General features: G+C 38.0%; 3 protein-coding genes across 3 annotated transcripts in view; all 3 read right to left on the reverse strand.

Annotated features, from left to right (window-relative positions):
- Window positions 1–20000, reverse strand: part of LOC140949851 (uncharacterized) — a 196918-nt gene that overhangs the window by 34865 nt on the left and 142053 nt on the right. The gene's annotated exons all lie outside the window — the stretch shown is intronic.
- Window positions 211–4309, reverse strand: LOC140924069 (roundabout homolog 2-like). Its single transcript, XM_073374070.1, has 3 exons — window positions 4105–4309; window positions 1153–1794; window positions 211–960 (listed from the first exon to the last, which is right to left on the reverse strand). Exons 1-3 carry the CDS (start codon window positions 4307–4309, stop codon window positions 407–409), a joined length of 1401 nt encoding a protein of 466 aa, XP_073230171.1. The 3' UTR covers window positions 211–406.
- The window catches only part of LOC140949830 (thrombospondin-2-like), a 177528-nt gene continuing 173994 nt past the window's right edge, over window positions 16467–20000 (reverse strand). The window contains exons 7-8 of the mRNA XM_073398967.1: window positions 17366–17567; window positions 16467–16720 (exon numbers count right to left, since the gene is read on the reverse strand). Of these exons, the coding sequence (XP_073255068.1) occupies window positions 17367–17567 (201 nt within the window). The 3' untranslated portion in view covers window positions 16467–16720; window position 17366. The remainder of the gene's footprint in view (window positions 16721–17365; window positions 17568–20000) is intronic.

The raw sequence follows: 20000 nt of genomic DNA on the forward strand, positions 1-20000 counted from the left end.
GGGTTTTAAATATATGCCGATATCTCAAAGGTTTTTATACCTACAAAAAAATAAATAACACTTTCTTGAAGTTCCATTATTATTTATTGCAGATGCCAAAAATCATAGAAATCGGTTGAATCTTTCATTTTGAAAAACGCAAATCAAAAACATAACCAAATAGGAACGGGCCACCTTAAAATTTACAATCTTTCTTTATTTGCTTAATAATGACGTCAATTACGTCATTGTGTTAATCTATTTATTCTTAGGGCATTTGGAAATGCCGGGTACATTAATCCCTGTAATTTTGGTGACCGTATCATGAGCGGTTTTAAATGAACTTCTAGAAGAGGACCTCCACTAAGGTACTTCCACTAAGCCCACTAGTTACCACAAATTTTGCACAGTGCACAGTGAATATTGTTTACTCACCTCTAGTCGCGCAGATCTCAACAGAAGTCACTGCTTCTACGTTAAACACACCTGCACTTGCTGCAGCACAAATGTAATTCCCTGCATCCTCTTTCCTTAAATTCGTTATAACTAAAACTCCGTTAGTCTGCTGGCTCCGCCCGGTTGGAAGCTGTGCTCCTTGTTTTCGCCAGCTAATGATAGGTCGCGGATCACCAGTAGCGCTGCAATTCAGTGTCAAACGAGATTTCCCATGGGCAACAAGCTTTATCGGTGGCTTGACAATAAATCGAGGCATGGAGACCACAACTATGTGAGTTCTTTTTACAACAGTTCCTAGCAAATTAGTTGCAGTGCAGAGGTAGTTATCAGAATCAGCTTTACGGACACTAAGTAGTTTGATGACACTTTTATTATTCTGTACTCTCCCCTGCGGTAGCTGACCAAATGACTTGCTCCACGTGACCACTGGTGACGGATGACCAGTTACATGACACACTGGAAGAGTGACATCGCTTCCCTCCAGGAAGTGAAAAGGTCCTGCATTAAGGGATATAGCGGGACGAACTGTAAAATAAAAAGGTGATTTTTTGCTTAATGGCACACTGTTAACCTTCTATTAATTCCTTGGGAGAGTTTTTTGTTTTTTTGTTCTGACTAAAAGCGGGGGACAGATCGACATTTGTTCTTGCCATGTACAATCACAAAATCGGCACATCCACGCTTACGGAAATATCAGTAGCAAGTCCACAAACTCACCATTTACTTCTAGTTGTCCTACTGCGTGCGCTTGTCCCAAGATGTTTACCGCTGAACAATTGTACACACCCGCATCACCCCCTTTTATGTTCCGTAAATGTAAAATTCCTCCAGAAACTGCTGACTGTCTTATTTTTGACTGGCTGTTTAGTTTACTCCATATTACTGTAGGTTTAGGATTCCCAGTAACTGAACAATGAAACGACGCTGATTCGCTCTCGTTCACAGTCAACCTTGCAGGAGAAACAGCAACAGTAGCAACTGAAATCGATTCACCAGGCTCTCCTTTAGATCCCGGCATGCCTGCAGGCCCAGTGTCTCCTTTTTGACCTTTAGGACCAGCTTCGCTAGCCGGCCCAACAGGTCCCATGGTGCCTTGCTTGCCACTTTTTCCTGGTGATCCCATAATTCCTTGATCTCCTTTGTTTCCAGGTTTCCCTCTCTGTCCTCTTCGTCCCCGGGCTCCTTTCCCTCCTCTCGGTCCAGGTCGACCTGGAGGTCCTGGGGGACCTGGTGAACACGTGACACCATGTGATTGACAGATGTGCGGTCTTAGCTCCGATAAAAGTTTGTTGATTTTACGGGTGGCATTCACCGAATTAACCTGACGCCTGTCTCTGAGGAGTTCAAGGGACTGAAGCCCTGAAATCAAGCAAAACAACCCTTAATGTCTTTATCTTCAACATCTTCATGATTAATAGAACATATTGATTAACTCATTGAGTGGGAGCTAGTTACTAGTATGATGATTGACGGCGTCAGGGATAATAATCAAGAAAATGGTTTAAGTGAACCGGCCGTGAAACGTAAATTCAAAGCATTTAATCTTTATTTGTGTCCTAAACGTGTTTTTAAAAAGTCCTAAAATACACTTTTTTCAGTGTGGACGATTGCCATACTAACTACTGTAAATTTCCGCTGGTTCTCTATAATTTTTCCTAGTAGCTAATTAACATTCTTTCAAGATCGTCACTGATGAAACTCGTCGAGCAAAGAACAATTTATAGATAATCACAACCATACTTATAAAAACACAGAAAATACAGCGGGAGATTTTCCTTTTTAGAAAGCAAACAAAGTTATAAATCCTCAAGGATAAAGAGCTCAGAGAGATTTAATCTGGAAAAAATAACATTTTTCTCTCACCCCATAATGATTACACAAGGAACTCGGCCGCCTTTAATTCTCAGGCTAATATTCCCGGGGGTACTCACTATGATAGGGAGGGAGACTCCGCTCGAAAGCGGTATCTTTTTCAGGCTTCAGGTATATGAAAGGGTAGGGATTTCACTAGTTGAAGTATATAAAAGGGTAGAGAAATCTGCCATTTGGGTCTGTGAAAGGGCCCAAAAGGGCTAATAGATGATTTTAGCCTTCATAAAGTCGAGAAAACATCCTATTTTTGTGTTTGATTCCTATTTAAAAGACAGTGTGTTTAGAGCAGTTAAAAGGGATGTAAAGTCCTAAAAAAGGTATGTGAAAGGGGTACCATTTGTCAATAGAAAGTATATACGAAGGGGGTACCTTTTTCGTGAAAAATGGTATATTTAAACAATAGACCACACTTTCTGTGGGTTTACCGGTGTGATAACACTCGAAAAGCAGTGATTTACAAGCTTTTCTCGTGTTCTCCCAACTGGAACATCCCACATGGGTTATCACGCCAGTAAACCCATAGAAACTGTGTTCTGACCTTAAGTTTTTTATGAGTTTACCGGCACAATAAACCATAGGTTTTTCACCAATCAGAACACTCGTACTATCTTAGTTATTTTATAAAAAAGGGTAAGGGGTTGGACCTCAGGGCGGAGCCTCCCCGTTTTAACATTTGTTGAGTAGCCCCGCCCCCCGGGCAAATATCTAGCTGCAGTTACGATAAATCAATGGCCTAAAGCATAAATATTATATCATATTGAGCTAAAACTTATTTGGAATCGGTTTGATCTTTAAAAGAAGAAATGCGTAGCAATCCCTGAGAAAGAAAAGAATTAAATTTGTGCTTGTGATTACATTTAAAATAGGCTACTTTTTAAAATCAACCTTTTTTGGGGGTTTTTTGTTGTCCACAAAAGATTTGTTTCGTTAGTTGGCAACCGGAATTATAGTTAAGTACAAGGAGCTTATCATAAAACTAACAGTAAAAATCTGAAAAATTCCGCCCAATAAAACACAGTGACAAAATAACAAGGAGTATTTGCAAAGATGAACGAAGTGAAATGTTGCATTAAAGTTGACAATTTTGCGAAATTAAGGTTCTTAAGTTCGACAAAATCGTGTTATGCTGTGAGAAAGTGACCCCTGAGAAATATTATACTGGGAAAACATTTGCGATGCTCATTATGTGACCTGCTTTACAGATACATTGGATGCGAGGTACCCCGTCCTTCTGTACAGAAACTTCACAAAAATATGCACAAAGCCGCAACGAATCCTGTGTATAATATGCTTAATGATAAGAGAGGTCAGTGTTATTTAAGAGACCAGAACAGAGTCAAAATTAGTTAAATGAGCACTAAAGCATTTTTTAACTGATCTTGAGAATTTGAACTGATGGCTCTTAAAAAGACAGAAAAAAATTGACTAAATAAAAAAAGATTTATCTCAACTCCAACATAAAGCATTTACATTACAACCCTTGTGTCTGGAACACATAAGCTGAAAATCCTCGATCTGTGTACTTTGTTGCCCTACGTTAAACATAAAATCCCAATTTTTACGTGCGTACGTGCGTAAATAAATGTGTGGAACGTCACCCGTAAATGTAAAGGTTGAACCTCGCTCAACTTTCACGTTTACGCTTGGCCTTCCATACATTGCCTCTTTTTCATTTACGTGAGTTCGCACGGAAAATTACGGGACGGTTGATTTCCACTGTCGCACAATTTTACGTACGTAAAATTTACCTAAAAATTACGCGACAATGGAAATCTTCCTTAAGACGGAACAACTTACCTGAAGGCGAATGCTGTGTCTTCACAAGGTTTGGATCCCTTGATGACTGCCCCTTTGTCTCTGAGTTGTTTTCAAGAGCGTTAATCCTCTTCTTCTGCTCATGTAACTCCAGTTCAACTGTCAAAAACCCGGCACAGTAAAACACAATAGACAAAACAGAAAGTATGCTTGCAAAGGAGGGCATACGCTGCTTTTGAGTTGCCATGCCCGTCTACTTCGATGGTAAAGACGGTTGGATTTCGCTCTGTCTAAACAGGTCCTTATATCCTGCTGTGGTAACGTATGTGGGTAATTTGCCAAAGGATGTTGTTATTTATTATTTGTTATTTTGGTCATTACAGCTGTATGCAAGTCAAAGATCAAGATCAAAGCTGTTTGGGAAGTCAACTCTTGTATTATGTTCCGCCGCGTCTACGCCAGGGGTACTAGAAAACACTTCCATGAAAGATTATACGTGCACGTTTCCAATATTCTCATTCACCTTGCCGCCTTCCTTTATCGAATACGCAATCGCCGATCCGATGGAGCTCATTGTTCTCGTAATTTTGCACAAGTGTTATTTAGTTAAATTTCTCCGCTAACACAACGACGACACAGTCTGTTTTTGGGGGCACGACGAGATTACTTTATTTTCACAAATCAACAAGAAATAATAGTAAAGAAGCAGAAAGCAAAATATACCTGACTCCTCGGGTTGGTGGGTCAAATGTCGGATCAATCTTAGCAGCTGGGCACAGAACCTTATATAAAAACAGTAACAGAATATAATATACAACACCTTATATATTCCACTGCACTAAAATTACCCTATTTTAGTTGCTGTTTCACTAAATAACGCAATTAAATTAAAATAGCTCATTACTAAAAGTCCTTCTTACGAACGCCTTTCTTTAACACTTAAAAATTATGTAAAGATCGCACTATCCGTGGAAATTCAAAATCCTGCAAACCACACTATAGAGCTGGGCCCAGAGTCATATCGACATGGCAGGAAATAATCACATTCACGGACAAAGAAACTTGCATGCATGCATGTAGTTATTCAGATACAGTCATTTCGGAGAAAACCAAAAAAACTAAAATCTTTATTCAGCCGTAATAAACAGAGGTCAAAGGATATAAAACACTTTACAACTGCATCTGAAATCAAATCCTATCAGGGACACCTACCGAAGCATAAACCACAGGAAATGATTACTCAGTATGCATGTAACAAACCTGCTTCATGACCTCTAAATATAAGATTTAGTGCGGCAAAAACAAGATTTACTCAGTCAAAGTTTAGAATGCTACACCTGTTGCACTGTGTAGTGCTAGTAACCTTCGCGCGAGAGAAAAAAGAAAGAGAACCACTGTTCAAGCAGACTCTCAAGGTCACGTTTCACATTATCACGAGCTTATGAGTCGTGTTTGGCCTGTCAACGCCTATTTCTTACACAGCAACTAAAATAGGGTAATTTTGGTGCAGTGGAATATATAAGGTCTGGTATATTATATTCTGTTACTGTTTTTATATAAGGTTCTGTGCCCAGCTGCTAAGATTGATCCCAAATGTCTACATGACTACCAGAAACTTACGCGTAACTGAACTGCAGAAAAAAAAAACAAAACTAAATCAAGCTGTGACAAGTAAATGAAATTACAGACAAGACTTTGGTAACCAGCCGGCACTGTTCGGGAAATAAGCAGCCCAGTCGCCTCTCCCCCGAACAGTCTTTTCTCGGAAAAGACCGAGAGCGAGGAACTTTGTTGCAATAAAGCGTTTTGTACTCTGTTGCAGGCGTTCAGAAAGTTGAGAGCGGGGGACACATAGAGCGAGCAAGGTAATGGGAATTTTTTTCTCTCCTTTTAACTTCTCGCCTCTCCTCATCGGAACGCCTGGAACGGGCTAAGGCCGTCTTTGCTATTCATATTACTCACTAGTTCACACTAGACATTAAGTCGATCTTACATTTTCAGTAGTTGCAGTGGAACCTTGAAATAACGAAGGGACAAGGGACTGGCAAAATCTGTTCGCTATAACGAGGTTTCGTTACATCGAGGTTCTTTTCCATATATTTTATTACTACTGGGGCAAAGAAAATCGTTCGTTATACCGAGGACTTCGTTATATAGTGGTTCGTTATATCGAGGTTCTACTTCCGCAATAACATTCGCCTTAATCCAGCTAAATGTAAAGCCATGACGATTGACTTTCTTGATTATAATAATTTAAACTGGCGCACAATCTGTACAGACGGAGTTGTCGTCGACCGCGTCAAATCCTTTATACTTCTCGGAGTTCATATTTCTGAGGATTTGACTTAGGGTGTCCTCTGTGACTACATAATCAAAAAAGCCAATCGTCGCCTCTATGCACTTAGAACTCTAAAGAAGTGTGGCGTGCCGACATCAGACCTAATCACAGCATATTGCTCCCTTATACGATCAGTAATTGAATACGCCTCGGCTGTATTCGCGAATCTGCCAAAGTATCTGTCTGATGCGTTGGAGGCAGTTCAAAAGCGCACCCTTAGGATAATTCTTCCAAATTTACATTATGACGAGGCATTGATACTAAGTGGCCTGCCGTCTTTAGAAGACCGTAGGGCTGCTGCTTGCGAATCATTTAGGCGTAATTTAAAACCATCCAACCCTGTGTTTGGCCTTGCCATGCCATGAGTGGAGGGGTAACTACCGTTCACTCGTACTCGTTACGAAGCTGCCGGAACTATAATAACAAAATGTGTAAGACAAAAAGATTGTCAGAATTTGTATCGGTGAAATATTTAGATTTTTTGTCATAAGATAAATGTTAATTACGTGTAATTTGCGCACGATCCTGTTATCCAGCTTTTAGCTGCAAGGGGTTCTGAATGAACAGCTCTACTCTACTCTGATCTATTGTTTTAACTTGAACAAAAAAATTTAGGCATCCTCACAGAAACCTTAATTGCAATCCGGTTAAAGATTCGGGATTCTCGGGATGTCCCGTTCAACACGCCCTCTCCTTCCTCCGACAGCAATGTAGGAGAGCTGCTACATGACCCTCGTCCGATCCCCTCTTCTATGCAGTTCCATGATCTCTTGCACCAGTTAGTGTTACCTTAGCCTGAGTATCAGGCGTTTCTGGGGAATAGAAGCGAAAAAGGGAGAGACCCTAACTCTAACCCTAACCCCTCCCCCATCTAAAATACCCCCTCTCTTAGCCCTTTTAGGAAGGCCTGATACTCAGGCTAGTGTTGCCTGTTAAGTTTATCAGGCCTTTGATCCGTAGGGTATGATGCTTTGGCTACGATCCATCAGAAGCGTTCATTATATTAATTTGCGTGTCGCCTTCCCGCATCGCTTATTTCGGTTTTTTTTTTGAGCAGGAAGTATGCGCGGCAGGTTCCGAAGGTACACCCTCGGAAGTTAGAATAGTAATACAAAAAGTATCAAGGTTCAAGAACTCGCACTCTATTTCCTGCTTTATGATCAAAACTGAGAGCAGAATGAAGGTTTATCTCGGATTGGTGGAAGGAATTAAACAACACTCTAAGTTGATATTGAACCTCAAAAATCTTTGGGGTAGGGTTATCTTCAGAACAATCCTTGTTTCAGGAACAGAAGTATGATTCTTTCGATTATTTGTTGACGTGATGTCTAACGTGGCGTAACATGTCCTGTGAAATGAGCTGTGAGAGTCGTTATTTTTCACCTTGATATCATTTTACTAACGTGATGGAGCATTTTTTTCCTTGATATCATTTTACTACCGTGATGTAACATTTTCTTCCTTGATATCATTTAACTGCCGTTTTGGAGCATTTTCTTCCTTGATATCATTTTACTACCGTGATGTAACATTTTCTTCCTTGATATCATTTTACTACTGTTTTGGAGCATTTTCTTCCTTGATAGCATTTTACTACCGTGATGTAACATTTTCTTCCTTGATATCATTAATTTTACTACTGTTTTGGAGCATTTTCTTCCTTGATAGCATTTTACTGCCGTGATGGAGCATTTTCTTCCTTGATATCATTTTACTGCCGTGATGCAACATTTCATACCTTGATATCATTTTACTACCGTGATGTGACATTTTTCTACCCTGATATCATTTTACTACCGTTTTGGAGCATTTTCTTCCTTGATGTCATTTTACCAACGTGATGTAACATTTTCAACCTTAATATCCTTTTACCCCCGTAATGTGACTTTTTCTACCTTGATATCATTTTTCTATGTTACCGTGATGGAACACTTTCTACCTTCATATCAGTTTACTGCCGTGATCGAACATCGTGCTGTGACACTTCATTTTACCCAGTTACCGTGATGCAAAATTTTCTAAGTTCAAGTAAATTCATTTATATGAAAGCAACGTGAGTATCTATGATTTTATCCGGAAATGTGCAATTCTTTATTTTGGGGCTCAAGCATTTAACGCCTTTCCTGTTTATTTTTTTATTATTTTAATTTTTTAATTTTTTTTTTTACAATGGACAATGCACTTGCGAGCAGCACAAAGCAACCCAGTATCTTGAGTTATTTCTCCGACGCGTTTCGTCTGATCACACAGACTTCATCAGGGAGTATAATAAGATGGATCTAAGGAAAAAACCTAGTTCATAGCTAACGATTAAGACAAAATCACGTTCCTGTAAGGGTGTGAACAGCAAAAAACAACCACAAAATATAGGTGCAGGATATGACTATAATCCTGGTTACAAAATTTGTAATGTTTAATTTTGGGGCTCAGGGATGTAAAGTTAAATCCGTGAGCCCCAAAATTAAACATTGCAAATTAAAAAGATTGGAAAAAACATGAGCGAGAGTTTCTAGTTAAGGATTTAAGTCGGGAAGTGGAGCATAAGATACAATTATCTGATTCAAACACGTTACAAGATTTTTTATTCAGACTCCAGGCAAAACGAACAGCACTGATACGAAAGGTTAATCGGAGCTTCTCTGGCCTCTGGAGTAGATACTTCTGTTTCTGAGAATGTTCAATGCTAAAATAAATTTTCTAATTTCCAATTTCTGTTATTATAATTATTTTTTTTAGTGCTCACAAGAAATGCGATTTTTAAAATGAAGTTAGAAAAAGGAACCTCGTAGTCTGTACACAGACTTTTTTCTTTTGTCTTTTCAAAAATCGACGAGCACACCGAGCAATAGCGAGCGCGGAGCGCGAGAACAAGCGAGCCTATTTTCTCCTTTCCCTAACCCCACACTCCAGCGTTAGCGGTCAGTACTTTTATTTTCATACGCGAGGTTGACAATCTCCAAACAAAAAATACAAGGTACCGGTATGTGAACAACCTAGGCACGTCCTGACAATAAAGACAAATCACGATCACGGTCGTATAAAAACAGCATAAAAATTCTACGCCAAGCAGAAAAGGTCTGTACAGTACCGCAAATGATCCCCAACCGCAAATGATCCCGAGACCGCAAATGATCCCCAAAATGGACCGCAAATGATCCTCGACCGCAAGTGATCCCCAAAGTCGACCGCAAATGATCCCGAAAGAAAAATAGGAATGACTTGGAATCAGGTTAGCGGATCATCGTGTCGATTTTATTTATATTACAATAAGTCAGATTAAAAGCTAAATTTTACTTCTCAAATAAATACATGAATAAAAACTAAATGAAAAAAATCATTCAAGAGTAAAAACGAAGTAGGTAGGCGACACACGACTTTTACCTCATGCTAAAATGGTGCTTGTTCCAATGACTTTTTTCCGGCTCTGGCGGGTAGATTATACCTCTGAGGAAAACGTTTTGACTGAGCAAATGTGATTTTTGCTGCTTATTGCATAGTGAGAGGTCATGACACGCAATTTCTGCGGTTATTGTTGTTTCTGGTCGGCATGATTTGCCCTTTGATGCAAGAGCATTTCCTTTTACCTCTTTTGAAATGCAGTGCTCTTCATTGCCGCTAAATAAGGGTTTTAGGTTGTTTAATTTTCTCTTAAGTGCCTCCTGGATCCGAATAATCATAAGCGATTTTCCTTTAGTCCGTGAATGTGACGGTTTCTTACGATGTTTTGTCACACGATAACTACCGCTTACCTGGCTTTGCGTTTCTCATTACCAGGTTTAGATTTCTGGTAACTGTCTTCAGCAAAGCACAACAAATGAATATACATAAAAACGCTAATATAACAATTCACAACACGTTCATGAGATGTAAGAAAGTTGCTATTTCGAAATAAACCGAAACCTGTGTACATTGATAAGTTCGGGGGCATTTTGACTTGTGTTTATGTTAAATCATGTCTTGTTTCGTAATGGGCACCTAAGTTACGAACAAATGTCTTGCTGTTTATCACGTAAAATTAACACTTCAGAGAAAAATCAAAATGAAATATTCTGGCTGATTAATTTCATGCTTTCAAAAAGATCAGTAAAGTCAATAAAGCTCTTGTTAGGTAGAGGGTGCCCGGCTTTGTATTCCTCAATAGAAAGGTTGAGCTTCTAGGCGTTAAAACAATTTTTCTGTGTAACGTCCTGCCTGTCTTAAATTTTTCATTCTTGAAAGGAAATTGAAGCAATCGACAAAGGAAGAAGTATACGGTAAATACTATACCTTTTCAGATTTATTCCATTTTTTTTTTTCGCCTTGTATAAATTGACCTGAGAGTGAGATGTAGCGTCCTCCTTCCCTTTTTCTTTAAAAGGCGAGAGAAAAAGGTTTCTTTTTTATAATCAGTCCTTTTATGTAATCAGTCCCATAAAATCCATTCCATTCCTCAAGTTTTCAAGGGATCATTTGCGGTCGACTTTAGGGATCACTTGCGGTCGAGGATCATTTGCGGTCCATTTTGAGGATCATTTGCGGTCTCGGGATCATTTGCGGTTGGGGATCATTTGCGGTACTGTACAGGTCTCACGGCAGAGAAATGATTATCAAGGTAGACAATGTTCCATCACGGTTTAATGATATCAAGGTACAAAATGTCACACCACGGCAGTAAAATGATATCAAGGTAGAAAATGTTCCATCACGGTAGTAAAATGATATCAAGGAAGAAAATGCTCCATCACGGTAGTAAAATGAAATCAAAGTAAACAAGTCACATCACAGAAAATGTTTCATCACGGTAAAAAAAAAAAAAAAAAAAAAAAAAAAAACAAATTCATAAACCTCAAAAATAAACCAGGTGGATAAACACAACACATTATATAAGTTAACTGTCGAGTCAATTCACTTTTATCATTTTTTTTCTGTCAGTGGTGTGAGCGTATGTATCTTGGTGGCTTTGTGGTTTTGTATGTTCAGATGTTTGTTTGCAGGAGCCAATAAGGTCGAAGGTACTATGAGTTGATGCTTAGGAACCAATGAGATCTTGGCATCTATTAAACAACATCTTCACGTGCAAATTGTGTGCATGAGTTATTTCTATAATTCTGTTTACTGGATTACTGTGTGATAACTGGAATTCCGTCACGTACGGACCACGAAAAAGGCAAAGTCCGATACTTTCACGTGCAAACTGTGTGATTCTACATCTCATGCTGGCTTTTCACAGTAATAATAGTAACTCGAATTGAGCGTATGAAGACATCTTTAGTTTTGTAACTAGTGCCTAAGCAAAGGCTCTTTTCTTTTAACAAACAATAACTTATATCACCTTCATTGAAGTAGAATCGCACGTGACAATCTCGTGACTAGTGATGATGCAACCATCTAAGACAATGATGAAAATCGTGACATTTCTTAGCTATTCGGTATTCGACGAGCTTCATTATTCTAAGAAACCATGAAGAAACGTTAAAAACTTCGATTCTTCCCTCTAAGCAACTTTTGGTGAGTTGATACTCACTTTAACAATTTGTTTATTTTGCACCAGATGTGAGAAGGAAAGACAAAGAAAAGTGAATCTATAGTATGAGGATCGAATCAGCAATGCGCAGCGGTTCACGTTTTCATTAACGTACAGCAATACCGCACAAAACATAGCCTTAATTTAGGATTAAAACAGTAGATTGTCGATATGAGCTATTTTGAATGCTTCAGCGTAACAGTGCCTGTAAAACGTGCCTATGTTTTGGTATGGTTATCGTTTATATATTTTTATCGGAAATTTATTAAAAAGAAAGTATTGTAGCTAGTAATGTAGACTTAAATGTTTTACCTCAACATCATCGTCAGAGCCTTCGGAAGGCATTTCGCTGTCTTGTGAAAAAAGAATGTGATGTACATAATTAAATTTATAAATTAACAGTGAAATTCATAAAACAAAAATGCAGGTTAACCTATTATGATAAGAAAGGCTTATATTTACTGTATTTTACGGAATGGAATATGTTAAAAGGTATATACATATTTAAATAAAACTTCACCTGGACTTTGCCTGCCATGTTGAATCCGATGGTATATATCACTGTGTATGAGTCATGAAGTGTACTATTAGTGGTAGTGGTTACTTTACGTAGCTACGAGCAGAATCTGTGTCACAGAATACCTCCACATCACGGAAGTAAAATGATATCAAGGTAGAAAGTGTTACATCACGGTAGTAAAATGATATCACGGTTGATAATGTTCCATCACGGTAGTAAAATGATATCAAGGTACAACAAGTCACATTACAGTAGTATGATATCAAGGCAGAAAATGTCACATCACGGCCGCAAAATGATATCAAGGTGAGAAATAACAATGGTTGGTGGATTCTATAACAGGAACATTAGTAACATTTCATAGGACAGTTTACGTCACATTAAACATCACGTTAACAAATAATTTTGAAACAAACGGCACGCCACAAATAATGTTGAAAGACTAGCCGTAAAATTAATTTGATGCCCATCTTGCAGTGTTCGTATAGGCAACACCACTGACAAGTTTAATCTTTTTTAACCCCTAGGTTTTACCGTGACAAGTTAGAAAAAAGTGTGGGATAGGTAACCTGAAAAAAGCTTTATAATCATACTCTCGCTTATTATCAGAAAATTCCCGGCTTTAATAAGACGCGATACGAACATCTTAATGAAACTCCTAAACAGAATTTAAGACGGCGGAATGTGCTAAGTGGAAACAGACTACAGCACAGTGAGATCAAGTAAATGTATTTCTTCTACTCGCACACAAAAATTACGATAAAAATTGCGGCTTCCCCCCGCACAGGATGCCACTACATACGCATCAAAAGTTTGAAGAGAACTGAAGAGGCGTTGACCCTGAACCCCTTTAATAGACGATAAGTCACAATGAAGCCAAACGCGGTGTTTATAACTTGCAAGTGGCTTTATTCAGTTTATTTACTATTTCTTCCATGCCTATTCGTTGTTTTCAATAAATGAGTATCTAAAATTATGTAACATGAAAGAAAAAATCCATTAGAGTTCATGTTCTGTGTTTTATGAAAATACGACGTCGATAAAACGCTGAATCAAGTTGTCCACTTTCTGTATGATATCAGCATTATGGCAAACCACCTTTCTCAGCACTTATGTTCATCAATAAAATTTTGGTTCATATTGCTTCATTGTCAGTACGGTTTTTGGCCGTGCGTTTACCAACCTTCGCCTTTGCCATTACTGCATAAAAAAGGGAAAGCAAAAAGGCAAAGGAAGAAAGCTTTGAGGTCGAATTCCCATATTAAACGGCTCTGTTAACGCTCTTTAATTTCGCGTCTATCTGTGCGACAAAATTTGTAACGAAAAGCTTAACAAAGAAGAATAAGTAGCGTGCGTGTCTAATACTCTTTTTCCTTTTCGCTCTGTTTTCCTGCCCTGAAATCAATACCGTTATCCTAATTCGGCTGATTGAAGCTTTTGTGGATCATATTTATCAAATCATTATGAATCAATGCCTTACCAAACCTTAGCCACTTATGTTTAAAGGCTGTTTGTTAGCCTTAAGTAAATAATGTTACTATTCACTATTCTTTGAGCGTAAGAAATGGATATATTTCAACACTGAGCGCAATTTTTCAAGAACAGGAAATAAGTGTCGTGTATGGAGTTCCAAATGATTCTCTTGGAGAGAATAATAGGAAGACGTGAAATAAACAGCTGAGGCTGTGTTAAATGATTGTTTCTAAAAGTACACACGACTGAACACGAGTGAACACTAGTGACAACGAAAGACCACGAGTAACCACGAGTGAGAATTCACTAAAATATATTTTTTCTGTTATAATGACATCATTAATACGTCACTTTATCAAATTACGACTCTTAAACCGGAAAGAGCTCATTTGAGAGGGAGGGCTTAATGGAGGATTTACGGTACGTCTAAAGCTCCTTTATGCAAATGCCCCCAGGTAAGAAGAACCGCTCACAAAGAGTGTCAATAATAATGTCAATATCAAAAATCTTTAATAATATTGAGTAAACATTTCAACATTATCCGAAACTTTGTTCCTACATAAAAACTTTAAAGTAATAAAATCATATTTCAAGTATTTCGAAATGGTTTAAGTATATATAACAATTATTCACCGAAGTGGAGGTGGCTAGTGATGTAAATTCTACCGAGGCCGCGAAGCGGCGAGGTAAATGTACTATCACTAGCCACCGAAACTGAGGTGAATAATTGTTTTAGTATATACTACAACAGTGAGATAACTGAGCAGAAAAATGAAAATTGTTCACTCAGTTACTTTTGCCAACGATTACAATTTTGGCTAAACGACCGCGGTCGTCGCTTTTTCTTGCCGACAAATAAAACTTTTGAAGCCATTTGTTTAGCTCTTGCCGGGAAGTTTCTTCAAAAGGAGTTGTGAATTCTTTTTGTATTTAAAAAAGATTATTAAATTTAGTTTTAAGCTTATTTATGAACAAGTTTGAATTTGCAAACAAAAAACACTTTTTCACCGGTTTTATCGATAAATTCAGGTCAAAAAGACTAAGCTTTACCTGTTAAAACTTCCAAACCGAACTTTGTCACCTTCTTCAAGTATTTCGGGAACAGCTAGCTTGATTAGTTGTGAAATTTCTTTTTTTGTTACGGCAGCAAAACGGGAAGGTATTTTGCTCGCAACTTGCGCGAGTTTGGCGTTGCTCGCTCGGAGAAACTGGAGGTGAATCAGAGAATAGTGCAGGATATTCACTGATTGAGTAGCCAATCAGAGCGCGCGAAAAACACTATCCACTGTTTTAGTATATACTAAAACGCGGTGGTTGATTTGAAAATCTTTCCGGTTCTTAGGCTTTTTGGAGGTTTTTTTATGTTAGATCTTCGAGTTTATAATCAAAGATTAAGGGTCGGTACAATACTGGAAGTGGTTTCTTAAGCCTTGAAACAGCAAATGCCTTTACTATGAACTCACCGACGGAATATAAGTTACTTAATTCAACCAATAACTAATAAGTACGTTTTTGCTCAGCGGAGAGCGTCACTCTGTATTTGAACCATGTACTGTCTCCTAAGATCCTGGAAAAGTCAACTTGAATGACGAAAACTAAACAAGTGTAAGACCAAAGTCAAAGCAATTGATGACAGCCTTCTGGTCACGAGTTAGGTTGTCGTGAAAATGTTCTATCTACTCTAACGGAGTGTGACTTGTTATTGGATGATAATAGGCGTTCGTAAAATCGGGACTATAAGTGAAGTTCCCCTTCTCGTCTCGCCCCCTCAGTCTTCTGTCGACATGTCTGACAATGAAATTGTTGGGTGATACACGATAGCTCCGAGAAAAAATTTCAGGTGCCGAATAGTTAGCAAATATATCGGCTCGTATCTGGAAGGCAAGAAAGCCGCCCTGGGCGCAAAAAAAAAAAAAAAAACCTACAAAAAATAAAAATAAATGAAAAAGGAAGCGAAGTGTACATTATTCTCAAACAGTAAAAATGATTCAGAAGAATATTAGACATATTACCCTATACTTTGACAAAAGCGTGAAGAAGCAAAATTAACATTAAAAGGTGGGGAAACAGGAATAAAAAGGATACGGGTGGCAAGAAATTACACCATTCCTTTCCCCCTCCCAAGCTCTCCAGGACCCACCCTTTTATTTTTAAAGAAAAGAAAGAAAGAGATAGGACAAACATTTACATATTGTAGTGGCTGGAAATGGTTTTGCGGTTACATAGTAGCAAATAGACAAAGGAGCATAATAATAACGTGAGTATGACGTCAAAATAATATTTTGATGTATTCTCACTAGTGGTTATTCGTGGTCACTCGTGTTTACTCGTGATCATTCGTGGTCAGTCGTGTTCACTCGTGTGCACTTTCAGACACAATAGTCTAAAATAACCCCTGCTGCGCCCAGACCCCCCTCTTAACTCTTTCCAAAGCAAAAATAAAATGTATTAAATATAGCCACCACTGCTACACGAAACAAAAGAATCAGTCAGTGGGTTAAAACTTTCCTTCTTGGTTATCAAACTATAATTTAAAATTAAAGAAGCAACGACGATAATGCAGACACTCTTAAATGCTTGTTTATTTTTAACCCAAATATACCTAGCTATCATAACAATTATAACACTTTAATACTATAGTGAATGACCTGCTATGTGTTTTGTTAATTGATCCTTTTCCTGAAGAGGAAAAAATGTTTAAAAAAACGGCAACAACAAAAGCACAAAACACAGAAAAACATGATAAAGTTATTGCTACATCCTATTTCATATTATTTCTTGGTTTCTTTTATAATACGTCTCCGTTCCATCCGGGAACTTCTTCCTACAAGAAAAAATGTAAAGGTAGAACGAGTGGGCGCGAAACATATAATCACATTACTATTATTATCACAATAATATAATTACTATCACATTACTACTAGTATTATTATTTATGCGTTGCGTGGACCTCTGCTTTCAAACAGTTTTCCCACATTACATGGTTCGCTACTTCAGAGCGTAAGACTAATTTTTCCTTCACGTGAAAAAAAAAAAAAAATGAAATCGTCTTTTTCTCCCTAACCTTTTAAATAAGAATGTCTAATTATCTTTGAGGAGTACGATTAGGGGACTTGAGCTGAGATTTTGGTATTTCTCGTGAGTATATTTCTCTTAAAAAACCGCGTTGTTGGGAATATGAGATACAGTTACACAGGACACTTTTTACCGTGGCAAATGATTCTTTTACTGCGATAAATTGGCGTGGTGCGTGTGACGGTACTTTCCCGAGATAAATTTATCATGGGAAATATCCATGGTTACGTCAAAAAGAAGGAAGAAACTGTCCATGACATTTAACGTGCTAAATAGCTAGGGTTTTTCGATAACCAAGGCAAGAGAGCCAATCAGGTTTCTTCATTCGACAACAACATGAAACCGCCAAAAAATTGTCTTTGCCTTAACGTTGAATTAACGAACATAACCTTACCTCATTCCATTTTGTAGACAAACACGTTTCCGTATTTGTGTTGGCCATGCGCATTACCTGTTCCAGCATTGCTAAATAAGCACAGCTGCTTAGATTTGCCGTATTTGTCATAACGGTAATCCTTTATGTTGTCCGACCAGCAGTTCTTGTCGTCTACTCCAAATATCTGGTAGCCAGAGGATTCAGCTTTCGTCTTGCAGTAGTTAAAAAGGTAGGTACTTTAAGTAGGGTTATTAAAGTGTATCAAGAATGCATTTGAAATAAAGTATTGACATGTATATCCATGTAATGTCATGTATAGCCATGTATTCCCATGTATAGCCATGTATAGCCATGTATTGTTATGTATTAGCATGTATAGCCATGTATAGCCATGTATAGCCATGTATACTCATGTATAGCCATGTATTGTTATGTATTAGCATGTATAGCCATGTATACCCATGTATACCCATGTAATGCCATGAATAGCCATGTATACCCATGTATACGCATGTAATGTCATGAATAGCCATGTATACGCATGTAATGCCATGTATACCCATGTATACGCATGTAATGCCATGAATAGCCATGTATAGCCATGTATACCCATGTAATAACATGTATTACCATGTATTACCATGTACAGCCATGTATACCCATGTATATGCATGTAATGCCATGTATTGCCATGTATAGCCATGTATAGCCATGTAATGCCATGTATAGCCATGTATAGCCATGTATTACCATGTATTACCATGTATAGCCATGTAAACCCATCTAATGCCATATATTGCCATGTATTACTATGTATAGCCATGTATAGCCATGTATAGCCATGTATAGCCATGTATTGCCATGTATTACCATGTATAGCCATGTATACCCATGTAATGCCATATATTGCCATGTATTACTATGTATAGCCATGTATTCCCATGTATACCCATGTATAGCCATGTATTGCCATGTATAGCCATGTATAGCCATGTATTGCCATGTATAGCCATGTATAGCCATGTATTGTCATGTATTACCATGTATAGCCATGTATAGCCATGTATAGCAATGTATAGCCATGTATACCAATGTATACGCATGTAATGCCATGTATAGCCATGTATACCCATGTAATACCATGTATTTTCATGTATTACCATGTACAGCCATGTATACCCATGTATACGCATTTAATGCCATGTATTGCCATGTATAGCCATGTATTACCATGTAATGCCATGTATAGCCATGTATAGCCATGTATTACCATGTATTACCATGTATAGCCATGTATACCCATGTAATGCCATATATTGCCATGTATTACTATGTATAGCCATGTATAGCCATGTATACCCATGTATAGCCATGTATAGCCGTGTATTGCCATGTATAACCATGTATAGCCATGTATAGCCATGTATAGACATGTATAGCCATGTATTGCCATGTATTACCATGTATAGCCATGTATACCCATGTAATACCATATATTGCCATGTAGAGCCAGGTATTACCATGTATAGCCATGTATTGCCATGTACAGCCATGTATTACCATGTATTGCCATTTATCACCATGTATAGCCATGTATTACCATGTAATGCCATGAATAGCCATGCTTTGCCATGTATTACCATGTATAACCATGTATATCCATGTGTAGCCAGGTATAATCATGTATAGCCATGTATTGCCATGTAAAGCCATGTACTACCATGTATTGCCATGTATCACCATGTATAGCCATGTATTACCATGTATCACCATGTATAGCCATGTATTACCATGTATACTCATGTATAGCCATGTATTGCCATGTATTACCATGTATAGCCATGTATAGCCATGTATAGCCATGTAATGCCATGTATTACCATGTATCACTATGTATTACCATGTATAGCCATGTAATGCCATACATTGCCATGTATTACCATGTATAGCAATGTATACCCATGTAATGCCATGTACAGCCATGTATTACTATTTATTACCATTTATTACCATGTATAACCATGTATTACCATGGATAGCCATGTATAGCCATGTATTACCATGTATTACTATGTATTACCATGTATCGCCATGTATTACCATGTATAGCCATGTACTGCCATGTATCGCTATGTATTACCATATGCTGCCATGTATCGCCATGTATTACCATGTATTGTCATGTATACTCATGTAATGCCATGTACAGCCATGTATTACTATTTATTACCATTTATTACCATGTATAGCCATGTATTACCATGGATAGCCATGTATAGCCATGTATTACCATGTATTACTATGTATTACCATGTATCGCCATGTATTACCATGTATAGCCATGTACTGCCATGTATCGCAATGTATTACCATGTGCTCCCATGTATCGCCATGTATTACCATGTATTGCCACGTATTACCATGTATTGCCATGTATTACCATGTACTGCGATGTATTGCCATGTATCGCGAAATACTACCATGTATCGCCACGTATTACCATGTATTGCCATTTATCGCCATGTATTGCCATGTATTGCCATGTATTGCTATGTATAGCCACGTATTATCATGTATTGCAATCATTGCCATGAATTGCTATGTATAGCCATGTATCACCATGTACTGCCATGTATTACCATGTATTTTTATG

Source organism: Porites lutea, chromosome 1 (genome assembly GCF_958299795.1).
Source record: "Porites lutea chromosome 1, jaPorLute2.1, whole genome shotgun sequence".
Taxonomy (NCBI): Eukaryota; Metazoa; Cnidaria; class Anthozoa; order Scleractinia; family Poritidae; genus Porites; species Porites lutea.

Coding starts and splice junctions, on each gene's coding strand:
- LOC140924069 (XM_073374070.1), bottom strand. CDS start 4,309: ATGGCAACTCAAAAGCAGCGTATGCCCTCCTTTGCAAGCATACTTTCT. Junction 1,795..4,104: donor GACACAGCATTCGCCTTCAG/GTAAGTTGTTCC, acceptor GCTTGATTTCAG/GGCTTCAGTCCCTTGAACTC. Junction 961..1,152: donor AGGACAACTAGAAGTAAATG/GTGAGTTTGTGG, acceptor TTTATTTTACAG/TTCGTCCCGCTATATCCCTT.